The 20,992-nt window shown below is 44.3% G+C and overlaps 1 protein-coding gene across 2 annotated transcripts in view; it reads right to left on the reverse strand.

The window, feature by feature from the left end:
- The window catches only part of LOC143298193 (dynein axonemal heavy chain 1-like), a 148,767-nt gene that overhangs the window by 43,366 nt on the left and 84,409 nt on the right, over window positions 1–20,992 (reverse strand). For both annotated transcript variants that reach the window (XM_076610957.1, XM_076610956.1), the window contains 12 exons: window positions 18,060–18,218; window positions 17,145–17,258; window positions 14,611–14,751; window positions 13,845–14,005; window positions 11,267–11,424; window positions 9,650–9,823; window positions 7,643–7,821; window positions 6,276–6,509; window positions 4,920–5,116; window positions 3,763–3,898; window positions 2,594–2,802; window positions 1,407–1,578 (listed from right to left, as the gene is read on the reverse strand). In XM_076610957.1, coding sequence (XP_076467072.1) covers window positions 1,407–1,578; window positions 2,594–2,802; window positions 3,763–3,898; window positions 4,920–5,116; window positions 6,276–6,509; window positions 7,643–7,821; window positions 9,650–9,823; window positions 11,267–11,424; window positions 13,845–14,005; window positions 14,611–14,751; window positions 17,145–17,258; window positions 18,060–18,218 — 2,034 coding nt within the window. The remainder of the gene's footprint in view (window positions 1–1,406; window positions 1,579–2,593; window positions 2,803–3,762; window positions 3,899–4,919; window positions 5,117–6,275; window positions 6,510–7,642; window positions 7,822–9,649; window positions 9,824–11,266; window positions 11,425–13,844; window positions 14,006–14,610; window positions 14,752–17,144; window positions 17,259–18,059; window positions 18,219–20,992) is intronic.

Below are 20,992 nucleotides of genomic sequence, written 5' to 3' on the forward strand. Positions count from 1 at the left end.
AGGAGGGGTTATCTTTGTATGATTGTAAAAGTGTCAGACTGACGATATTCGTCCTTCAGATTTGACAATAACCACGAATTCAATGTCAGATGGAGGATCTGTGACTGTGGGTGACTGGTGAGGCCAACCCAGGCCCGGAAAGCTCACCCACATGTGGGATCATGCGTGGTCAGGCGGTGCTGCAGCGGAAGGGAAGACAGTTTGTGCCTTGCGCGCATCACACTTCCTATGAGCCTCTGCGCTGCATCTGTTCTTTGCTGCTCCTTTAGTGAATTTGCTTCACCAGGTTAGGCGGTCCAGATCAAGGGATTCCCAGCTACTGGGACTGATGTTCAGGTCTTTTAACTCACTCAGTACGGCCAGTCCTCTCTTCTCCTCTACACAGACCCCTCGGATGTCCAGTGGGTGTCTGAATGACCCAACTTTTAGCTTCCGTCGTCAGAATTGTGGTATTCTTTGTCAACATTCACGTCTTCAGTATAAGAGCCTTCCGCTTGTAATATTTTGATGGTGGTAATTGGGGAGAAACGCTGTTAACGTCGTCTCTTTCGCCGTTCGTATGGAGAGAGTTAAGGGACATTTTGAGGTAGTTTTTAAAATATTTTTTTCTGCCCCACCCCCATCTGAGCGCTTGCCCTGGCTCTTCTCTCCTTCTCTCCACACGTGTAGGACTATGACCGCCAGAACAGCAGATGAGGCAACTGCTGCCATGACTATCTGGGCTAGAGTTCGATTACAGCAGAGGATTCCTTGCCCAAGTTACATCCCCACTCTCTGGGTCAAGAGGGCTTTAGGACAGTCATCATTGGGATGGTTACCAAGGGTTGGCCACGCCCCAAGTGCCTGCCAGTTTGAGAGTCACAGTCCCTCACAAAAGACCAAGCTGTAAATGAATTCCCACTGCAATTGAGAAACCATTGATCATTCAGCTCCCACTTTGCTGCTGGTCCATCTGTAAGCTTATTTCAATCTTTGACATATGCTGAGCCTTTATATTACCACATTACCACAACAACGATCATCACAAACTCACACACACACACACACACACACACACACACACACACACACACACACACACACACACTGCGAATTATACAAAGAAATTAGAACAGAATTCATACAAAAAATTCAAAATTACATTCCAAATATTATTAAACCCAGTCAACTAATACTGGAAGACAAACTTGTGGGACTGTTTGGGAAATTTTTCAGTAACTGCTGTCAAAAACGCCATAGCGTGCAAGAGTGATTCAATGTCTTGTTCAGCATTTATCTTTTTTTTTGTGTGTGTGGTTTCATGTAACTTTGCATGCGTGTCTTATAAACCTTGTTCAGGTTTAATTGACATTAAAATTGATTCTGATTCTGATTCACACACACACACACACACACAGCCACCATACCAGCCCGTTGAGCACGGCGTCAGAACAGTCCAGGTCAGGGATGTCATTGAGGAAGCGCAGGGCGACGGAGCGCAGGGCCTCGGCAGGCCACTCACTGAACCAGTCGATGGTGCAGCAGTTCACCAGCGCCGGGAACTGTCGCAGCCTGGCACGGAACACCTCGCCGATGGGGCTGCACAATGCACACATCGTCACTGTCATCATCATCATCATCATCATCATCATTATTATTGTCAGCATCATCATCACCATCACCATCATCACCATCACCATTATCATTGTCATCATCACCATCACCATCATCATTAACAGCATCATCATCATCACTTCCCCAGAGGGACTGTGGAACTCACAAATAACAAGTAGAATTATCATCATCATCATCACTTCACCAAATGGGACTGTGCAACACACACACTGTCACTGTCATCATCATCATCATCATCATCATCACCATTTTTATCATCACTTCCCCAAAAGGACTGTTCAACTCACATATTGTCACAACAATCATCATCATCATCATCATCATCATCATCATAAGTTCCCCAACTGGACTGTGCAACACATACATCTTCACTGTCATCATCCCCATCATCATCATCAATAATAATAAAAAATGAAATAATAAAAATAACAGTAAGAAGGAGAGCAAGACAGAGAAGAAGGAGGAGGAGGAGAAGGAGAAGAAGAACAACAACAAAACAACATCAACAACAACAACAAGAGTGATAATTTGATTTACATTGCTCCTTTCCATGTAAATTATTCTTAGTCACGTTGTACATTGTAAAGATAACTGGCATGAAAATCACATATTTTTAAACACACGCACACACATACACACACACACACCTTCCCCCCACACCCCAATACACACACACACACACACACACACACACACACACACACACACACACACACACACACACACACACACACACACACACACACTTCATGGTGACGATGGTGTGCAAATTGTTCTGGACCCTCCTGTTGTAGGTAAGTGATCAGGTCAGTCTTGGTGGACTATACCCCCACCCCCCCCCACTCACACACACATGCCCTCCCACCCACGGCCTACACCCCCCCCACACACCCACCCAGCCACACACACCTTCCCCCATCCGCCCCACCACCACCCCTCTCCACTTTCCCACCTCTACACCCCCCACCAACACACCCACCTCATGGTGATGACAGTGTGCAGGTTGTTGCGCACCCTCTTGGTGTAGGCGGTGAAGAGGTTGGTCTTGGTGGGCTGCATGCCCGCGTCCTGCACGATGGGCTTCATGGCCGTGAAGATCTGCTCCTGCTCGTCGAAGCCGTAGATGTTGGGCACGTCGCCCGCGTTCAGGATGTTGTTGATGTCCTCCAGGAACGACTCGCTCTTGATCTGTGGGACAGTGGGGCAGTGACGGTGTTGATGATGATGATGATGATGGTGATGATGATGATGGTGATGATAGAGATGATGTGGTGTTGATGATGATGATGATGGTAACGATGGTGATGATGATGATGGTGATGATGATGATGATGATGATGATGGTGGTGGTGATGATGATGGTGATCATGGTGATGTTGATAATGATGGTGTTGATGACAGTGATGATGTGGTGTTGATGATGATGATGATGATGGTAACGATGGTGATGATGATGATGGTGATGATGATGATGATGATGGTGGTGAGGATGATGGTGATCATGGCGATGTTGATAATGATGGTGTTGATGATAGTGATGATGGTGTTGATGAAAAGGATGATGGTGTTGATGATAGTGATGATGGTTTTGATGATGATGATGATAACAATAATGATGATGATAATAACAACAATATTAAGAACAACAATAACAACAACAACAATAATAAGAGTGATAATGATAATACTAACAACAACAACAATAAACAACAATAAACATCACCAACACTATCATCACCATCGTAAACTAATCAGTTAATCAATCAATCAACCAGTCAACGGTAACATCAACAACAACAACAATTACAACAACAATGATAATGATATAATAACATTATTATTATTCTGTGTTCAGGTCAGAGGTTAGTTTTCTGGGTGACCCCTCTGTGATGAGGTCAAAGGTGACTTTTCTGAGTGACCCCCTGTGGTGAGGTCAGAGGTCAGTTTTCTGGATGACCCCCTGTGGTGAGGTCAGAGGTTAGTTTTCTGGGTGACCCCCCTGTGGTGAGGTCAGAGGTTAGTTTTCTGGATGACCCCCTGTGGTGAGGTCAAAGGTCAGTTTTCTAGGTGACCCCCTGTGGTGAGGTCAGAGGTTAGTTTTCTGGGTAATCCCCCCCCCCCCCTACCGTGAGATCAGAGGTTAGTTACCTGGGTGTCACTGAAGAGGAAAACCATGGGTTTATTCTCCAGGCCGGCCTTCATCATGACGTTGCGAAGGTCATCCCTCCACTCCGTGGTGCCGTAGTTCTTGGACAGCTCGATTTGGAAACAGTCAAACTCCGACCTGCCGTCACACAGTTATTGCTATTTGGAGAAGGGATTTTGTTTAATTATCCCACCGTCACACATGCCAGTGATTGTGGACACTTAAGTTTTAAACTGCCCAGCAAGAGGGCACACCCCAAACCACACCCACACACCAAACCCCTACACCCAAACCTACATCCCCTTACCCACACCACCCGGTCCAGCATACAACCACACCCCCCAACCCACAACTCACACCATCCAATCCAGCCCCTCATCCCCTATCCATACACATCCCCCCACACACTACCCACACTCAACTGACCCACAAACCCACTTCCCACTTCCAAGACTCCCACACCCCACCCACCCTTACACCCACCCTTTCCACCCCCTACACCCACAACACCCCCCACCCACCCACCCCTACACCACACTTTCCACCCCTACACTCACACCACACCCACCCATACACCCCAACCACCCCCCAACCCACCCCAACAACACAATCACCCCTACACCCACACTCTCCACCTCCTACACTCACTCCTATACCCCCACCACCACCCCAACACCACACCCACCCCTACACCCACACTTTCCACCCCCTACACTCACACCACACCCACCCCAACACCCCAACCACCACCCCATTCACCCCGACACCACACCCACCCCTACACCCGCCCCTACACCCACACTTTCCACCCCTTACACTCACACCACACCCACCCCTACACCCCAACCACCACCCCATTCACCCCGACACCACACCCACCCCTACACCCACACTTTCCACCTCCTACACTCACACCACACCCACCCAAACACCCCCCACCCACCCCTACACCCACACTTTCCACCACCCCCTACACTCACACCACACCCACGCCTACACCCCAACCACCCACCGCCAACCCACCCCAACACCACACTCACCCCCACACCCACACTTTCCACCCCATACCCCACCCACCCTTACACCCACACCACACCCACCCCAACACCACACCCACCCACACTCCCTTCACACCCACACCCACAGCTACCCAACTCACAGGTGAGCAGCGAGGCGGGTGAGGGACTGTCGGCCGGACCCCCCCATGCCCAGCAGGAGGGCGTTGCCCAGGGGCTGTCGGATGATGCGGGCGATGCGCGTCACGTGCTTGATGGCGTCCATGAACAGCACCAGCCTCATCTGCGGCATGTTCACCTGGTTGTAGTCCTCCAGGTAGTCCTCCACCACCTTCACCACCTGTCAACACACACACACACACACACACACATACACATACAGCACCTGTCAATGCGTACATCAGCACCTTCACCACCTGTCATCAACACACACAATGCTTGTCATTATTAACACACAAACCACCTTCACCACCTGTCATCAACACACACAATGCTTGTCATTATTAACACACAAACCACCTTCACCACCTGTCATCAACACACACAATGCTTGTCATTATTAACACACAAACCACCTTCACCACCTGTCATCAACACACACAATGCTTGTCATTAACACACAAACCACCTTCACCACCTGTCATCAACACACACAATGCCTGTCATGAACACACAAACCACCTTCACCACCTGTCATCAACACACACAATGCTTGTCATTATTAACACACAAACCACCTTCACCACCTGTCATCAACACAAACAATGCTTGTCATTATTAACACACAAACCACCTTCACCACCTGTCATCAACACACACAATGCTGGTCATTATTAACACACAAACCACCTTCACCACCTGTCATCAACACACACAATGCTTGTCATTAACACAAAAACCACCTTCACCACCTGTCATCAACACACACAATGCTTGTCATTATTAACACACAAACCACCTACCCACCACCCTCACCATCTGTCAACACACACCATCCACCACCTTCATTTTCTGTCAAATTGTGCCTGTAAAGTTGTAACGTGAAATGTGTGTGTGTGTGTGTGTGTGTGTGTGTGCGTGTGCGAGTGTGTGTGTATGTGTTTGTGTGTGTATGTGTTTGTGTTTGTGTGTGTGTGTGTGTGTGTGTGTGTGTGTGTGTGTGTGTGTGTGTGTGTGTGTGTGTGTGCATGTTTCTTTTCGTTTTGGGCACGTTTCAGCTGTCAGGTAAAAAAAACAACAAAAAACCAACACCTCCCCGTGAGTTGTGATACCATCCACAAACAACAAAAACACTCTTTCCGTTTCCTGAAACCACCTGTCACTCACTCACACACACACACACACAGATATATATATATATATATATATAATATATATATATATATATAAACATGACACATACACACACCCGACACACACCACCACCACCACCACTGCCTCCACAACGCTCTCACAACCCCAACCCCAACCCCCACTCCCTCCCTCTCTCCTCGGCCCACCTTGCTGTGGTCTTCCAGGAAGATGTACGGGCGGTTGTCCACGGCGGACGCCATGAAGTCCCCGAAGAGGAACGGCTGCTGGTCCACCACCTCCTCCATCTTCATCCCAAAGTCGCTCTCCATCTTTTCGCCCATCAGCTTGTCAAACCAGTTGCGGTCTTCATCGTTCACCAGCCGGTCTTGGTACACGCGGCAGCTCTCGTGGTAGAACAGACCCAGCAGGTCCTTGGTGCTCTATTGACAAGAGGTAGGTGTTAGTGCGTCGATAATGTCGGGAGAGATAAACGAGATAACGATTGTTTTTATTCAGATAAAGGCCAGAGCCCTTTACCGAAGGGGGTTCCATTGAAGAGGGATAATGAGAATATGACATGACAATGTAAATCGGCAATTTGAATCAACCAAAAATAGTTCATGTAAAGTATTTGCGCAACTGCATTTGTGTGCAAGCATACATGTACTGGGCACACACATGTGTACAATTCACACACACACACACACACACACACACACACACACACACACACACACAATCAAACACACACACACACACACACACACACACACACACACACACACACACACACACAAACACACACACACACACACACACACACACACACACACACACACACACACACACACACACACACAGCATAAACCTGCTGACGATTCTTGACACACTTGGTGCACGGTATGTGATTCTGTGTTACCATAACCTACCAAACTCTGACATGAATATGACCCAATGATACGAACTACTCATCTAAGGTACCGGATGAAACAAAGACCCTCAAACTGATGACTCAATTACTCTAACCAGTAAACTAAGGCACTGCATAAAACCAATGACCCTCAAACTCATGACCCAATTACTCTAGCCACTAAACTAAGACACTGGATAAAACCAAAGACCCTCAAACTGATGACTCAATTACTCTAACCACTAAAATAAGGCACTGGATAAAACCAAAGACCCTCAAACTGATGACCCAATTACTCTGACCACTAAAATAAGGCACTGGATAAAACCAAAGACCCTCAAACTGATGACCCAATTACTCTAGCCACTAAACTAAGGCACTGCATAAAACCAATGACCTTCAAACTGATGGCCCAATTACTCTAACCACTATGCTAAGGCACTGGATAAAACCAAAGACCTTCAAACTGATGACCTAATTACTCTAACCACTACGCTAAGGCACTGGATAAAACCCAAGACCTTCAAACTGATGGCCCAATTACTCTAACAACCCAGCTGAGGCACTGGATAAAACCCATGACCCTCAAAACTAACGACCCGATACACTTAACCAGCCACTCAGCGGGTCACACAACACTCCACTCCACTCGACTCCACTCACGGTGATTTTGGTGATGTCGCCCATGAGGATGCCCTGGATGACCTTGGAGAGGTCCCGCAGGTTGAAGGTGTAGTGGGACTTGGCTGGGGTGGGCAGCAGCTGTGTCTGCACCGTGTTGTAGGTGGCGATGCACGTGTCCACCATCTGGTCACACAGCGAGCTGATGTTGGCGCTCTGACCTGCAAGTCACACACACACACACACACACACACACGCACACACACACATATGTATACAATTCACACACACAATGCACACACATGACGCACACACACTCACACACACACACACAACACATGCACACACACACACACACACACACACACACACACACACACACTAAACATACTAAACACATGTAATAATGTACTATGTCCAAACATTGCATACCCATGTCATATGGTGATGGAGTGAAATGTACACATCACATGAAAAACAAAACTAACCATGACTTCGATGAATGGAAGAGATCAAGAGTGCCTGGTGAAAGGAAAGCTTAGAGTGCCTGGTGATAGCTTAACAATGATGACGAACTGAAGTGATAATGACAGTGTGGTGAGAACTAAACATTGATGATGAATTGAAGTGACAAAAGAGTTCAGTTTCAGTTTCAGTTTCAGCAGCTCAAGGAGGCGTCACTGCGTTCGGACAAATTCATATACACTACACCACATCTGTCAAGCAGATGCCTGACCAGCAGCGCAACCCAACGCGCTTAGTCAGGCCTTGAGAAGAAAAAAAAAGTGAATAAATAATAGATAATGTTACATAAATAAATAAATAAATAATAATTATAATATATATATATAAAAGGTAGTAATAATAATAATAATAATTAATAAATAAATAAGATAACAATGATGATAAATAAGCAAATAAATGTAAAACAAAAGACAAAAGAAAATTAAAAGAGTACTTAATTTTACTGGCATGGAAATGGATCAAATCTTCTTTTCTTTTTTTTTTCTTTTTTTTGGTATGATAGTCAATCGTGTCAGACTATGACCATCAGAACAGCAGAAGAGGCAACTGCTGTCCCGACTATCTGGGCTAGAATTTGATTATAGTGGAGAGTGTCTTGCCCAAGTTATATCTCCACTCTCTCGGCCAAGAGGTTTTTAGGACAGTAGGTGTTTGGATGGTTCCCAAAGGCCTTCTTCTTCTTCTGCGTTCACTCGTATGCACACGAGTGGGCTTTTACGTGTATGACCGTTTTTACCCTGCCATGTAGGCAGCCATACTCCGTTTTCGGGGGTGTGCATGCTGGGTATGTTCTTGTTTCCATAACCCACCGAACGCTGACATGGATTACAGGATCTTTAACGTGCGTATTTGATCTTCTGCTTGCATATACACACGAAGGAGGTTCAGGCACTAGCAGGTCTGCACATATGTTGACCTGGGAGATCGTAAAAATCTCCACCCTTTACCCACCAGGCGCCGTCACCGTGATTCGAACCCGGGACCCTCAGACTGACAGTTCAACGCTTTAACCACTCGGCTATTGCGCCCGTCGTGTTCCCAAAGGCCAAATAGCCCCCCAAAGGCAGCACTAAGAGCCAGTGCAAATCTTGCCTCCTAGTTTGAGAGTTATAGTCCTTCACAAAAGACTAAGCTGCAAATGACTTCCCAGTGCAATGGAGAGACCACTGATCATACAGCTCTCACTTGGACTGAATATAAAGAAAATGAAAAAAGAAAAAGCCAGATCCCCCCTAGCTTGAGAGTCACAGTCCTTCACAACAGACTTAGCTGTAAATGACTTCTTCCCAATGCAAAGGAGAAACCATATCATACAGCTCTCACTTGGATTAATTTTTTTTTTTTTTAAATAACAGAAAAAAGCCAAATCCACTGACTGATCCAGTATTTGAGGATGGTGGTGAAGATGTTAAATAGTAAAAAAAAGAAGAAAAAAATCCAAATCCACAGACTGATCCTGGACTTGAGGATGGTGGTGAAAATGTTATATATTAAAAAAGAAGACAAAATTCCAAATCCACTGACTGATCCAGGACTTGAGGATGGTGGTGAAGATCTTCCTCTTGCTGGGGTCCTCCATCTCCGTGAAGGTGATGAAGTTGAAGTGGCGCAGCAGTCGCTGGGTCACAGGGTTGCGGCCGCCACCCGGGGGCCCCATGGCGCAGGCAAAGTTCACGTCCACCAGGTTCCGGAAATCACCTGGCGCGAAAAGGATCATCCATCATTCATTGGAACATTTCGAAGTTCAACTTGTTCTATTGTAGGGAAGCCGTTTGCTATGTGTGTGTGGCTGGGTGCTAGCGAGTATTCATGTGGTGTGTGTGTGTGTGTGTGTGTGTGTGTGTGTGTGTGCGTGTGCGTGAGTGAGCGCGTGTTGCAGGGATGCGTTTTCTGGATGGGTGGGTGGTTGGTTTTCAATGTTCAATTACATAAATGTATTATGGCACGTGCTTCCGTGGGCATGTGTGTGAGGGAGTGGGGAGATGGGGGTGGGGAGGGGGTTGAGGGGGGGGGGGGGCTGGAGGGGGGTGGTATCGAGGGTGGAGACGGGAAGTGGAGAATGAAATGTAAAGCGCTTTGAGCAGTATTTCTGCAGAAATGCGCATTATAAATGTCCATTATCATCATCATCATCATTATTATTATTAAAACACAATACATTTATCATGGGAAATTCATGTAATTGAAATAAAGTAATTAAGGGAAATTTACACAATCTCGTGACGGTAATTATAGGAAATTCAAGTAATTGAAATGAAGTAATTATGGGAAATTTACATAATCTCATGACGGTAATTATTGGAAATTCATGTAATTGCATTGTTGTAATTATCAAATGTTTCTGCATAGAATCGCATTATAGTAATCATGGGAAATTTACGTAATCAAAGTAATCATTTCAGTAATCATAGGATGTTTCTTCATACAAATGCAAAACAGTAATCACGGGAAATTTATGTAATCGAATTAAAGTAGTTATGGGAAATTTACACAATCACATCACAGTAATTATGGGATATTTATGGAATTGCATTACAGTAACCATGGAAAATTTCTCTGCAGGTAAGTACTGACCAGAAACCTATTTTAATGAGAAAGTTTAGTTTCTCTGTACCTTTGATCTGGGTGTATGGAAGCTGACATGAAGAACTAAACAAGTCTGAAGCTGTGAACTTTTGTCTTTCCTATATGTATGCATAGGTTTTTAGACATATCATTTGTTACTTGATTATTCAAATAGTAAAGAGTGGCAACTCTCTCCATTCACAAGGTACACAACTTCAAGTCAGTGCTGCTTACACTACCGATTCAGCTAGCACACAGGTAAATAAATTGATATTCACTGTTAATTAATATTCATTTCTCTTTACATCTTATTTAGATATATGTTCATACTGTACCGTTCTGCTGATACTGATTTGATACTGAATAGCCACTGTCACTGTCACTGGTCCCAAAAACAAGTTCAGCTGCACTGCTGAACCCATCACCAACATTCTCCATTTCTGGCGGTCAGGGGATGAGGTCGGAGTTTCAGCAAAGCTCCTCTCTGTCAGCACAGCGATGTTGTCTACCCACTGCTTTCGCTGAGCAGCACACAATCCCAACACACCAGGACCACAGCGTTCAACAATCACTCACCGATCGCCTTGCGGTCGTACCAGCCGCGGAAGTCCATCCACTGTCGGATGAGCTCAATGGGGGGCTGGGCTCCGTACACCTCTCTGGCCGGCATGTTCAGGTCGTCGATGAAGAAGATGAAGTACTTGCCAAGTGGTGGACCAAACACCCCCTTACGCCTGCAGACAAGCGTGCAGTTTATCAGTGTCTGTTTCAGTTTTTTTTTTCAAGGAGGCGTTATTGCTTTTGGACAAATTGATATACGCTACACAACATCTGCTAGGCATGTGCCTGACCAGCAGCGTTTGCAGTTTCTCAAGGAGGCATTATTGTGGTTGGACAAACTCAGATATGCTACACCACATCTGCTCGGCAGGTGCCTGACCAGCAGCATAACCCAACCCGCTTAGGCTTGGAGTGCATACATATATATTGAATACCCATCAGAGCGGATTTGTTCAACAGAGTTTTGCCAGAGCTCAACCCTTTTGTTGCAATGGGTTATTTTTCAGTTTGCAAAGTGCGTGCTGCACATGGGATCTCGGTTTATCATCTCATCCGTATGACTGGACATCCAGTTTGATTTTCCAGTCAAACTTGAGAGAAAGAGCGAGAGCAGGATTCTAACCTAGGCCCTCACAGACACTGTACTGGCAGGTAAGCTTCATAACCATTCTGCCACCTTCCTCCTGTGTGCAGTTTATGATGCAGTGGAGTGGTAGAGTAGTGGCCTTGTGGGTAACACGTCCCCCTAGGAAGCAACAGAATCTGATGGTTGCAGGATCAAACCCCACAATCACCAGAAGCTTCTTTCTCTCCACTAGACCTGGAGTGGTCGTCTGGTTGCTAGTCATTCAGATGAGAAAATAAAATGAGGTCCGATGTGCATCATGCGTTTAGCGGACGTATAAGATTCCACAGCAACAAAAGGGTTGTTCCCTTGGAAAATTCTGTTAAAAAAAGAAATTCTGTTAGAAACAAATACACTTGAAAGTGGTGCTGCACTCAGGTGACCATGCTCTCCTCAAGGAGAACAAACTGAATATTACAGAAAGAATTTCCGTTGTAAGAAAAACACAGTTATTCACACATGTGCACAGACAATAAGAAGCACAGACACACACCTGCAAACACATCAAAACACATATACACACACATATGCGCACTCATGCACACACACACATACACACACGCGCGCGCGCGCACACACACACACACACACACACACACACACACACACACACACGTGTGCACACGCAAACAAATGCATACACCACGCACTGGCATGTGTACATGCAAAAACACACACAAATAAACACACAACACACACACACACACACACACACACACAGACACACACACACACACACACACACACACACACACACACACACACACACACACACACACACACACACAGAGATTTTCTTCAGTTTAACGTCTATTCACTATAAGTATTATTTGACGGAAAGGAGAAAAGAAGTGGATAAGGAAATGTTCATCTTTTGTAGTAGAGGAAAGTACATTATAAGATATTAAAGGTTGAAGAGATTGTGGTGTGTAATGAATGAGGTGTCATAGGAAGGAGAATATGTGTATGCATATCAACAAGTATTAACTTACAAAAATGTAAAAATAAATAGCGACATTAATTAGAATACATCAAAGGAGGATACCTGATACCAACTGGACTGGAGTTTAAAATCTCCGAAAACATTCTAAGCAATGAATAATCATTCAAAATCTTTTCAGTGGCTGATGGAATATTGGTAAACAAGTCAACTACATCTTTTGGAATTAACTGTCTTATGCTAGGACAATGAATGAGTAGATGGTTTACAGTTATTTGCTTACCGCACATACATTTTATATTTTTAGAAAATTTTGTACGAAAGGCATTCAAACGAATTCTATACATTAGACTTGTAATTTGTCTTGAATGTGCTGTTGGTGTCAAGTTTAGAAAATGTTTGGGATTAGCTGCATTCTTTGTGTTTACACAATACTGGCAATATTGATTATTTGAATCTATAAGCAATTTCTTAAATCGATTTCTAGATATATTTTCTATACTTCTGAAGCATTCATGTAGATCTAACTGGATGTCAAGTTGTATTGCTCCTTCGAAATAACGTGCTGCTCTTCTGGCTGCTTGGTCTACCCACTCATTAGAAGATATTCCACAGTACGAAGAGAGAGAGAGAGAGAGATGATGCCAATGCATGCACACACAAGACACACACACACACACACACACACACACACACACACGTACACGTACACGTACACACACGAGTGCACAACCATGAACACACAAGATACAAACACACACACACACACACACACTAATATCAAGTGGAAAGACGTTAAACTGAAGACGAACGAACACACACACACACACACACACACACACACACACACACACAAGACACAAACACACACACACACACACGTACACGTACACACACGAGTGCACAACCATGCACACACAAGACACAAACACAAACACAGACACACACAGACACAGACACACACACACAGACACAGACACACACAGACACACACACACACACACACACACACACACACACACACACACCTCTTGTCCAGCTTGCCGTCAATGAGATCCTGGGTCTGATTGGCACTGGTCTTGGCGGAGAAGACGATGAAGTCCGGGATGTACTCCTTGGCCATGTTGCGGGTCAGTTTGTCAGAGATGGTCATGGTCTTGCCTGTACCTGTCGGGCCCACGCTCAGCACCTACAGAAACAAGTCATGCCACCACAGTGACCATCTCCGCCAAACTGAGGCGTAAGTAACCTTCTCATCACTCCTTGTTATTTGTTGTTGCTGTTCTTGTTTTTTTGGTTTTTTTTTGTGTTTTTTTTTGTTGTTTTTTTGTTGCTTTTTTTTAAAACCAGTGTGTTGGGCTTATGTGAAGGTCAAGCAAATGTTCCTTTTTTCCCCACAAAACAGGTTATGTAGTTTGCTTTGACATCTGCTTGAAGCCGAAGCTGTTTTATACAGTAGATTTTTGTTATTGCTTTTTAAGAAATTTGTTCTCCTCCAAGATATTATATGAATCTCATTATCGCATGTCTGTCTGTATGTCTTAAATAATGTTAAACGTGAATAAAAATGTTTATTTAAAAATATATATATAAATATTATATACATCCTTCTAACCTACAGGCGTATTGAAATCCAGGAGCTACATCAAGAGCGAATAGCTTTGAAATCAGCTGACCCAAAGGTCTATAATCCAGAACAGGGCCATATACTCAATACTTGAGAGAGGGTGTATGTAGGAGGGGCGGGGCGTGGTGGGGCGGGGGGGCGGGGGGGGGGTGCGGGGGGGCACTGACCGTCTTGCTGTTGGACAGCAGCATGCCGATGATATGTGCGCTGCGGATGGTGTCAATGGTGGGGACCAGGATGTCAGAATATTTGGTGTCCGGTGCCACCTCGTAGACCGGAAGTCCGTGCATCCAGTTCCGCCAATGCACCTGGTTTCAAACATAACTTTATTCAAACACCAATGCCACTGTAAAACAGATAACTCAGTTCCACCAGTATACCTAGTTTCAAAAGGAGGAGTTTGTATTATACTCCATGTTTGGTGTTACATATACTTACCATGTCAAACTGATGCAAACTAGGCCTATCGGTTTGCTCTGCTTGGCCAAATTTCGCGCGGCTAACAGTGAAAAGACGAGCAGTCTTGCCCCGGTCCGCTCTCAGCCAATCAAACGCCTCTAGAAGCTATAAGCGCTGAATCATTCCTTTGGCCAAGGCTCTCCACGCCAACTTGTCAGGTTTACGCTCCGTCTCGTCTTACGCTTTTTTTGGCTATTAAGCGTATTCATTTGGCCTTATTTTGCCGCATGCGGCTTGTCTGTATTGTTTTCTTACATTCTGTGTACTCGATCACAAACTTTACACAAATACCGATGCTGCTGTAATACAGATAATTAAGATCCACCAGTACACCATGTTTCAAACAAACTTTATTCAAAGAAACACCAATGCAGTTACACTTAACAGTAACAATTCAATAATGATAATAATAATCAGAAACCATTAACACAATTCTGAAGTACATTAAAGGAATGTAGAAATAGGGCTATGAACTAATGCCTGTGAAAGTTCGACCATAAGAACCTCGTTAGAAATAACTTTCCAAAAATCATCTGCAGAATAGTTGTTCTCTTTGAAATACTTGGGCAAGAAGATACGTAAGGTAGTGTGTGTGTGTGTGTGTGTGTGTGTGTGTGTGTGTGTGTGTGTGTGTGTGTGTGTGTGTGTGTGTGTGTGTGTGTGTGTGTGTGTGTGTGTGTGTGTGTGTGTGTGTGTGTGTGTGTGTGTGTGTGTGTGTGTCTGTGTGTCTGTGTGTGTGTGTGTGTGTGTCTGTGTGTGTGTCTCTGTGAGTGTGTCTGTGTGTGTGTGTGTGTGTGTGTGTGTGTGTGTGTGTGTGTGTGTGTGTGTGTGTGTGTGTGTGTGTGTGTGTGTGTGTGTGTGTGTGTGTTTTCTTTTTCTGCCTTCAGGTGTATTTGTTTTCCCATCAAAGTGAACTGTTCTCCATGATTTTGCCACGAACAACCCCTGTTGCTGCCGTGGGTTCTTTTACATGCTCAAAGTGCATGCTGCACACGGGACCTCAGTTTATCCGAATGACTTATGCGTCAAGACCACCACTCAAGTGTCTAGTGGAAGGGGAGAAAAAAATAGTGGTGAGTGCAGGATTCGAACCTGAGCGCTCAGATTCTCTCACTTCCAACGCGGCCATGTTACCACTGAGCCACCACTCCACTATGAGTAGTCCCCATGGTCCTGTCCACCACCCAGCTGGGCACAACAGCCGAGTGGTTTAACTCTCTCCATACGAACGGCGAAAGAGACGACGTTAACAGTGTTTCACCCCAATTACCATCATCACCGGCTGGGCACAACAGCCGAGTGGTTAAAGTGTTGGCGCCTGGTGGGTTAAGGGTGCAGATTTTTCCCGTCTCCCAGGTCAAAATAAAATTATGTGCAGACCTGCTGGTGCCTGAACCCCCTTCGTGTGTATACACACGCAGAAGATCAAATACGCACATTAATGACCCTGTAATCCATGGCAGCGTTTGATGGTTTATGGAAACAAGAACTTACCCAGCATGCACAACCTCAAAAATGGAGTATGGCTGCCTACACGGCAGGGTAAATAAACAAAATGTGGACATACACATAAAATGTTACTTGTCTGTGTGAGTGTGTATGTGTGCGTGCCTGAAATCTGATTGAATGACACAGGAAACAAATGATGAGCGCCCAGTGGCAGCCGTCAGTCGGCTCTACCCAGTCTGGTAGGTAGCCTGTTATGCAAATGACCCCGAGTTTGTAAATCGCGCTTTAAGCTTGGTCTCCGACCGAGGATAGGCGCTATATAAGTATCCATATAATTCGTTCATCATTCATTCATTCTTATTCTTCTTCGTTCATGGACTGCAACTCCCACATTCACACTTATGTACATAAGTGAGCTTTTACGTGTATGACCGGTCTTACCCTGCCATGTAGGCAGCCATACCGTTTTCAGGGGTGTGCATGCTAGGTATGTTCTTGTTTCCATAACCCACCGAATACTGACATGGATTTCAGGATCTTTAACGTGCGTATTTGATCTTCTGCTTGCCTATACACACAGAGGGGGTTCAGGCACAAGCAGGTCTGCACATATGTTGACCTGGGAGATAGGAAAAATCTCCACCATTTACCCACCAGGTGCCGTTACTGAGATTCCAAACCGGGGCCCTCAGATCGAAAATCCAACGTTTTAACCACTCGGCTATTGCGCCCGTCGTTTCATTACTTCCTTCCTTCCTTCCTTCCTTCCTTCATTCATTCATTCATCACCCACCTCTTTGTGCACAGCCTCATCCTCCTCCATCTCATCTTTCTCTGAGTTGCTGATTCCAGCATCGTCCAGCATGTAGTCATACACCAGGCCCTCCTCAGGGAACATCAGCTTGCACTGCAACACACATTCAGCATCACAGCCAATGGTCAGAGCATTGTTATTCACACATTTAAATAAATCATATGTCAGGTCAGGGGCATAGCCCTTGCTACTGGTACCATGTAACCCAGTACTACCTGCCGCATGTGAAGTCTCCCAACGACGGACCAGGCGGAGAAGGAAACCTTTCCCAACGGCTGTGAAGGCGGAAGAGGATGACCAAAGGGCAGGGGGAGCTCTTATCCTTGGCTGGAAGTCATCCTAAGAGACGGAACTCCGAAGAAAAAACCTGCACCTGCCGAGGCTGTTCTACACGTGGCAGTATCTGCACCTGTGGGACTCTGAGCGTCGGTAGGCGAGAGAGTGGGGAAGGGACTGCACAACTCCTCTTTACTAAAAAAAAAAGTCACCTGTGCTGGTCAGGCAACCAGGCTCACACCGACAGATAAGCCTGCCTGCCTACTCATCCGTCGGTCCGACGGGAGACTCCATCAAACAAATCATGTCAGAAACTGGACAATGATTTAATTCATGGGTGACGTCACAACACACAATAATAAAATACCACCGTCACCTCACCTCACCCTACACCTGTTGCCCCGCCCAGGACACAGGCCGCCAACAAGCACTCACACTCTCCAGCCATCCCTGGTCCTGTACCAGTCAGCTCCAGCTGTCCCCAGGTAAGCCAATCTATGCCATGCGTATTTTGAAAAAATATATATAAAAGAGGGAGAGAGAGAGAGAGAGAGAGGAAGAGAGAGAGAGAGAGAGAGAGACAGGGAGAGAGAGGGAGAGAGAGAGAATTAAACTGACCTTTTTCTCTGCCATCTTCTCTCGGAGCCACTCGGAGAACTTGACACGTCCGTCGTTGTCACAGGTGGCGCCGATGCTCCAGATCAAAGAGAAGATAAACCAGGGTTCAATCAGCTCGCAGATTCGAGCCATCTGCTCCTCGCTGATTGGTTTCTCTCCCTGCAAAGTGCAGATCATTCCTGTGTCAGGGAGAGAGGGTCTACAAATTAACACACCAATATCGCCAATGTTTATGACACAGAAACTGATCGCTGATGATGTTAAAACATTCATAAGATAGCTCTGTAACCCAGCACAGTAATTTATTGAAAAATGTTTGCAACACAGAATCAATACAGTTAAACAACAGATGAACAAACTTTGATCTGATGTACTCATGCAAAGGAACAAAGATATATAATCATTTACTCCCCTGCGATAAACTAACATGTATTTGATTCAAAGATGTTTATCCTATTCTTTAAAATCCAGAGCAGTTTTAGTGTTAGTAACAATTTAAAAAATGTTTTGGTTTACCAAAGCAATCTGAAAAGTAACACATTGAAGAAGGATCAGTTGGCTTAACTGCAAATGTGAATCGTTTAAGAAATATACTACAGTTGCTATCAGTATTTCATTCTGAAAAGATAAGTCCAAGATGTATCAAACTGTAAAGACAGTTATGATAGCTCGACACAATTCCTACATCAGTATTTCCTCTTAAAGACATCGGTCACCTACTCTTCAGTGACTAGATACCACAAACCAACACATCTGAAATTTTAGCCAAAATGGGATTATTTTCTCTTCTTTGCACACACACACACACACACACACACACACACACACACACACACACACACACACTCACTCACTCACTCACTCTCCCTCAGACTTGCTCTCTACCAAACAAATCTTCAACAGGGTAAAAAAATAAAAATAAAAAAAAGGTCATACTTTCATATTGGCCCTACACATATCACTACAACAACAGAAACAAAGCATAATTCATGATCATATTCATACACACAAGTTTACGAACTCTTCAACCAGAACTTGTCAACAAATTATTTTGAGAATGGGAAAAAATCAGCATTTCACCCATCAAACAACATAGTTTAATCAATTAACTAACAGTAAAATTAATACCCTTTCATCAATAAATTTTCATACCCAGAACCAATACATGTTCAACTGCACAGCCAAAAAGCAGCTTGTGAAACAAATATATAGCCAGAAGATAAAAGGCAAGGGAGGGAAGTGAAGAGAAAGCACCCCAGTGAGCAGGTGAGAGGACATGTGGAAAGAGTGATCTGGCTTTGATCAGGGAGATAATCAAGAAAGAAAAGACAACTAAAACGTAGACCTATTTTGCTAGGTAAACAGGTAATAGTCTGTAGAATGGCAGGTGGATAGACAACGTACTATAGTGACTATTTGTGTAATGACAGCTGCTGTACTGTCTCGTTATAACCGAAACAGTTTAAATCCTGACATTAAAGGGGATAAATGGTAGAGTATGTATGGCTTAGGGGAGGGAGGCGGGAGCTGAAAGTAACTGAATAGTTTGCATAGTTTGGCAGGTAAAGAGATAATAAATTGATTTTGCTACAGGTGGAGATTTCTGAACTTTGAATTGTTGAGATGAAATGAGGTAGACATCTGTTTGGTGTTTGACTGCTGCCTGCCTTTCAGTAACATTACGTCTCATCACTAGAACTGTTCAATGGGGGCTCCACTAAAAGCAGATGCATTGTTCTCCCTTGTATATGTACATGGCAGGGGAAAGCAATTAAGAATGACTTTTCTTGGAAGTTTCAAAAGGTTTGAACAATAGGGTCGGCTGTAAATTTATAATGATGATTATAATAATAACAATAACAACAAGAAGAAGAAGATGAAGAAGAAGAATACAGTAAAATATACATCACATACATAATTATTGATATTATGACAATATAAATATAATATAAACAACAACAACAATATAAGGACACAACAGTGTGTCATCAAACAGCAAAGTTCGAAGAATGACCCAAATGCATAAAGATAGATTCAAACAATAATTATTGTTTTTTTTTCTTTTAAAACTAATGAAACTTTTTTTCTTTTTATGTCCCTGATCTCCTACACTTAATGCTCTTTACCTTTATGCAAAATGGAGGTTTTGGTTTCTTTGGCCTATTTTCCAATCCTCTGTGAGAGAGGTGCATGCTGTGTATTTTACATAAGTTTCCACAACACACTGAATTTTGACGTGGATTATGTAAACTACCTCTGGATCTCCTGCATTCACTTGTACCATAAAATGGAAACAGACACAACTGTCCTAAATCGCTAACGCTTCACAACGCCAGGTACTATCTGAAAAAAGATTCAAACTCAAGCACTTTCACAACCCCAGGCCCTTACACAGAAATATCTGTTTTAAAAAAACCAGTTGGCTAGTGGAAAATAAAAAAAGGTCTCTGTGAATTGTAACCGTGCCAATTATTGTTAAGAATCAAATCAAACCCTTACATATGGACATATGTTTCAATAACCAGGCTATGGCTAAAAATACACTTGTTAAATAAAAAAGGCAATGTGAATCAAAATAATGGAATTGAAAAGTAAACGAACAGGCGCAATAGCCGAGTGGTTAAAGTATTGGACTTTCAATCTGAGGGTCCCGTATTCAAATAACGGTAATGGCGCTTGGTGGGGTAAAGGGTGGAGATTTTTCCAATCTCCCAGGTCAACATAGTGCCTGAACCCCCTTCGTGTGTATACGGCAAGCAGAAGAAGAAATACGCACGTGTAATCCATGTCAGCGTTCGGTGGATTATGGAAACAAGAACATACCCCTGAAAGCTGAGTATGGCTGTCTACATGGCGGGGTAAAAAACAACAACAAAAAACAAGGTCATTCACGTAAAAAGCCCACCATAAACATACGAGTGAACGTAGGAGTT

Source organism: Babylonia areolata, chromosome 23, assembly GCF_041734735.1.
Source record: "Babylonia areolata isolate BAREFJ2019XMU chromosome 23, ASM4173473v1, whole genome shotgun sequence".
Taxonomy (NCBI): Eukaryota; Metazoa; Mollusca; class Gastropoda; order Neogastropoda; family Buccinidae; genus Babylonia; species Babylonia areolata.